This window comes from Sinocyclocheilus grahami, unplaced genomic scaffold (assembly GCF_001515645.1).
Source record: "Sinocyclocheilus grahami isolate Dianchi unplaced genomic scaffold, SAMN03320097.WGS_v1.1 scaffold55.1, whole genome shotgun sequence".
Lineage (NCBI taxonomy): Eukaryota > Metazoa > Chordata > Actinopteri > Cypriniformes > Cyprinidae > Sinocyclocheilus > Sinocyclocheilus grahami.
Window position 1 is genome coordinate 1,599,708 of NW_015505234.1, and position 4,318 is coordinate 1,604,025.

At 35.8% G+C, this 4,318-nt stretch overlaps 1 protein-coding gene across 6 annotated transcripts in view; it reads right to left on the bottom strand.

Moving 5' to 3' along the window:
• LOC107583757 (protein groucho-2-like) overlaps positions 1–4,318 on the bottom strand; it is a 48,671-nt gene that overhangs the window by 28,728 nt on the left and 15,625 nt on the right. For 4 of the 6 annotated variants that reach the window (XM_016270061.1, XM_016270063.1, XM_016270060.1 and 1 more), the window contains 2 exons: positions 3,574–3,636; positions 3,280–3,384 (listed from right to left, as the gene is read on the bottom strand). In XM_016270061.1, the coding sequence (XP_016125547.1) occupies positions 3,280–3,384; positions 3,574–3,636 (168 nt within the window). The remainder of the gene's footprint in view (positions 1–3,279; positions 3,385–3,573; positions 3,637–4,318) is intronic. The other 2 variants (XM_016270065.1, XM_016270064.1) reach the window with 1 other exon arrangement.

Genomic DNA, 4,318 nt, shown 5'->3' on the forward strand with positions numbered 1-4,318 from the left:
TATAGAACAGGTCTATACCTTGTTCTTTTATTAAACAAACTAAATAGCCTTATGTTATTTATCTTATTTACACAACGGCATGTCAATTCTGTCTCTACATTACATGGTCGCGCTCTCTGCATCGCGCACAGCGGAGTTCCGCCCCGATGCGCGCAGACAAGTGAGCACACTCCCACTCCCACTAGTATTTGTGAATATTACGCCGCAAAAAGACTATTTAAATATGAATTCTGCATGTCTCTGTGTTAATGAATGGCGCAGAAGCGCGGATTTGTTTACTACTCGTACTGAAGCGCGTGTGACCCTTCCGGTGATATTAACCTCTGCCATCTCACTAATGAGGACATAAATACATGAACAACATCTCCAGAACTGCTCTGAGAGTCACTTCTTGAGCATTTTACCGTTTCATTTGAGTAAAACTAGCGTCATATCATATAAACACAGGAATGTAAAGGTATTCACGGCAACCCGTCAAAATAAAAGTTCGGTTTAACTTGAAGACATTGCGGCAGAAATATATTACTGTTGTTCAGTAGAATGTACATAATAGGCTACTACTACAACTAAAATTATTAAAACCTTATCTTTTAGGAATAATCATACAAAATTTCTTCAATATTTTAATTGTAATATTAAATCCCCTTTATTTTCCAAAAACAACATTTGTTAAATTTTTATTAATTAAAAGATAAATGAAATGACTGTTTTATGCCTTAAAAATGTAAATACAAAACACAGAATATCTGAGGGAAAAAAATCATTAGGCTATTGTAAGAATAAATGATGTTTTAATGCTTTCAAATAATTAGACATGCTAAAACAGAATTTGGTAACAATAAAACATAAGGTTGGAAAAAATAAAAAATTTCATAGGGTCCTAAACGTACAATTTTTGTTAAACTTTTGATAAATTGATGTTAAATTGTTTAAGTTTCATGATTTTAATTAATTAGACATGTTTTTTGATTAATAAAATTTAATTTAACCATTAAAAGTCCAGAGTCCAGAAAAATTTAAATGGAAAAAAACAGAACCCCCCCACCCAAAGCCGTAAACCTAGGGGAAACACTGGAGTCATTCAAAGACCCTATTAAAAGTCACAAGACAAGGAGGGATCACAAACTAGTCTAATGTCACGCTCTATGGGAAACTTAATGATGAAATAAAAAGCGGATTAAAATCAACAAGATATTCACTGAGGCTTAGTTTAATACAGCCAGCAAATAAATATTCAATACCACTAAAAGCTTCAAACTCAACCACAGCCTATAAACTTGTGATAACCAGAACAGGCAAAACAGAACAGGGAAGTATGTGGAGAAAGAACTGAAGACAGTATAAAAAGTGTATAGAAATGCTTATGCTTTTCTAAAATAAATAAGGCTAGGGTAGATAAACACAAACTGTTGGTGAGGGCAGAAATGCTGAGCTGCCGAAGGAGGCCATCTTAAGACCTCTGATCAAAGTCATAGCACAGCAGAAAAAAAGCCGCTGCCCTAGATGCATCCTATTACCGGCCCTGAGGTTCATCAATAAGAGATGCTGGTGGTTTCTGCTCTGAGAGAGTATTTTCTGTGTGTATGTGTAGCTCACACCTCACCTCTTCCTTATACTATTTATGAGGACTCTGGCACCTGTGTGAGTGCACACACATGGCCTACTGTGTGAAATACAAATGTCCAATTCAAAGAAGAAAAATAAATAAATAAATAAATGGTAACACTTTACTTGAAGGGGTGTGCATAAGACTGACATGACACCTTCATAATCATGACATGACACGTCATGAATATGAAGGAGGTTTTATGCATGTTTATGAAAACTGTCATTAAGTGTCATGCTCAGTTATGTCATTTTTAATGCAAATATGACATTATTTGACCAAACCCTACCCTTACCCCTAACCATAGCCCATAACAAAGACATCTCAAACATCTTTGCATTAAAAATTACATAACTGAGCGCACAGATGTCATAAACATGCATAAAAAACCTTCATATTCATGACGTGTCATGTCATGATTATGAAGGTGTCATGTCATGATTATGAAGGTGTCATGTCAGTTTTATGCACACCCCTTCAAGTAAAGTGTAACCAACTAAATAAATAAAAAAACTCTCAGACAAGCAAGTTCCTTTTCAACTTTTAAATGGCTCCTAAAAGAATACGAGTCATTAAAGTTGGTCTGCTGTATCAAAGCTGTCAGACGGTAATCCTTTCTGAAGATAACGTGGCATTTAAGAGCGACCATATGACTACCCCGTTCAGACCTGATTCCTGGAATTATCTCTGAGTAAGTGTCAATGCTCAGGATCCAATTGAATTCCGATATCAGACAACACAAACCCACCCTCAAACCTTCACCTCACCACTATCAGATTCTTCAGTTGTAGAGCAATTCTTAAGAAGGTGAATCAAAACAGGTTCAACCTCTGTAATCAGATCAGAGCAAGCCTTACTACTGGATGTACAGAGGTCAGATTTATTTTTCCCGACATATTGATAAGGATCCAGGTCACTTGCCCCTGATCAATAAGTGACTGTTAGAAGGCAGATGTGGGCATTTCTAGGAAAGGAATAGCTGTAGTAGCTCAGGGATATGTGTGAAAGATCCTATTTGTCTTTAATTCCCAGCGCAATCCAGGTCAGCAAAGAGGAATGAGACTCCCCTGTAAAACCAGATCTAATTAAAGGTTCTAAAGAGAGCACTGAACAACTTCTAGATGCAGACTCAGGGGACTGAGGATGCTAAGCACACTCATGCCACATATAGTGGAGACTAAATAAAACTTGGTCAACAGTGTCCAGCTGCACATTAGATAAACAATGTGGCTATGGGCCAAGAAAACGAAAGCAATGAAATACAACTGAGAACTAATCAGAGACTGTTAGAGACTGCAAATAGTCATTATCCATCACTTTAATAGACTTGGTTGTTAACTTTCCGTAATTCTCTTTTTGAATCATTTTGTAAAATAATTTGGTAAATGACAGAAAGTTTATGGTTAACACCACCTCTGACCCTAAAATACCTATAAATATATACACTTCCTCACTCAAGCCACAAATACATTTAAGCAGCACATGATGCATGCATATAGCTTTAAAACATTAAAAGGCCATTCATTATAAGGGCAAACATGCACATGATTGAAATAAGATGCTAATTTTAAAATTATTTGTTAAATCAGTTAATAGGGTTATTTTGCATCTACAACAATGCAGGTTTGCCCCGTTCTTATGGTCAAATAAAGTAATTAAAGGGGTATACACACGGTGAGAGGCAGATTGGGAAGTCCACGTACCCCGATGATAGCATTCAGTTCAGTCATTGTCACTTGCTTTGCACGTTCAACAGCTTGTGCTACTTGCTGTTGGTGCTGCAAAAGGGAGAGAAAATGTGGTTAAATTAAAAAAAAGTCAAAGCAAATTCAAAATCTTAAAAGTTTTTAAATGATAATAATAAATAATACAATTTAGGACAAAAGATACGGTTTAAGTGTCCTATAAAGCTTGAAATACTGCATCTAAAACTAAAATGAAGCTTTGGAAATTCAGATAAAGCTCACCTCTTGTGACAGAAAAGGCATAATCTGGGCTAGAATAGCATTGAGCCTTTTGGCAATCTCGGTCTGGAAGAGGAAAAGAAAGAGGGAAAGTTAAAAAAGGGTTAATTTACTTCTGTTAAAGTGCACCACTAAGCCTTTTTTAATGTTTCCCAACGATTAAGCCAATTACCACGGCAATCAGAACCGCTTGACTCAGCACACTCCAAACTGTGTGATATTGACATGTGAAATATTTAAAACATTACGAGAGCCTAGGGGAGAGAGAGAGAGAGCACAGCTGCGATGAGTGTATACTCCAAACCAGTGTTTCCCAACCTTTTTTTAGTCACGGCACCCTTTGGAAAGCTTGTGGCACCCTACAAAGTTAATTTTGTCACAATATTTGAATTTCTAACTTCGATATGATAATTTGAAAAGTATAGATATTCGGTACAACAGGGAAGAACTGCAGAATATAATGTCATACAGATATTTTTAATATTATACAAAAAATGTGTCCATCAATGGTGACAATCAGTAGGCTAATTTCTAATTAAGAGACAAATTTATGACAGATTTTAATGTAGGCTTTTATACATATGTAAACATTATTTAATTACCATTATAACTAGCTAGATCACACATTTTTGCTCACTCAGTGTTTTTTTTATTTTACAGTGGGGTTATTTTGTTGCAGTAGCACGAGATGGCTTGATTTCAAACTTTGAATTGAATAAAAAAATGACAAGTAAGCAGTCAGTAATAA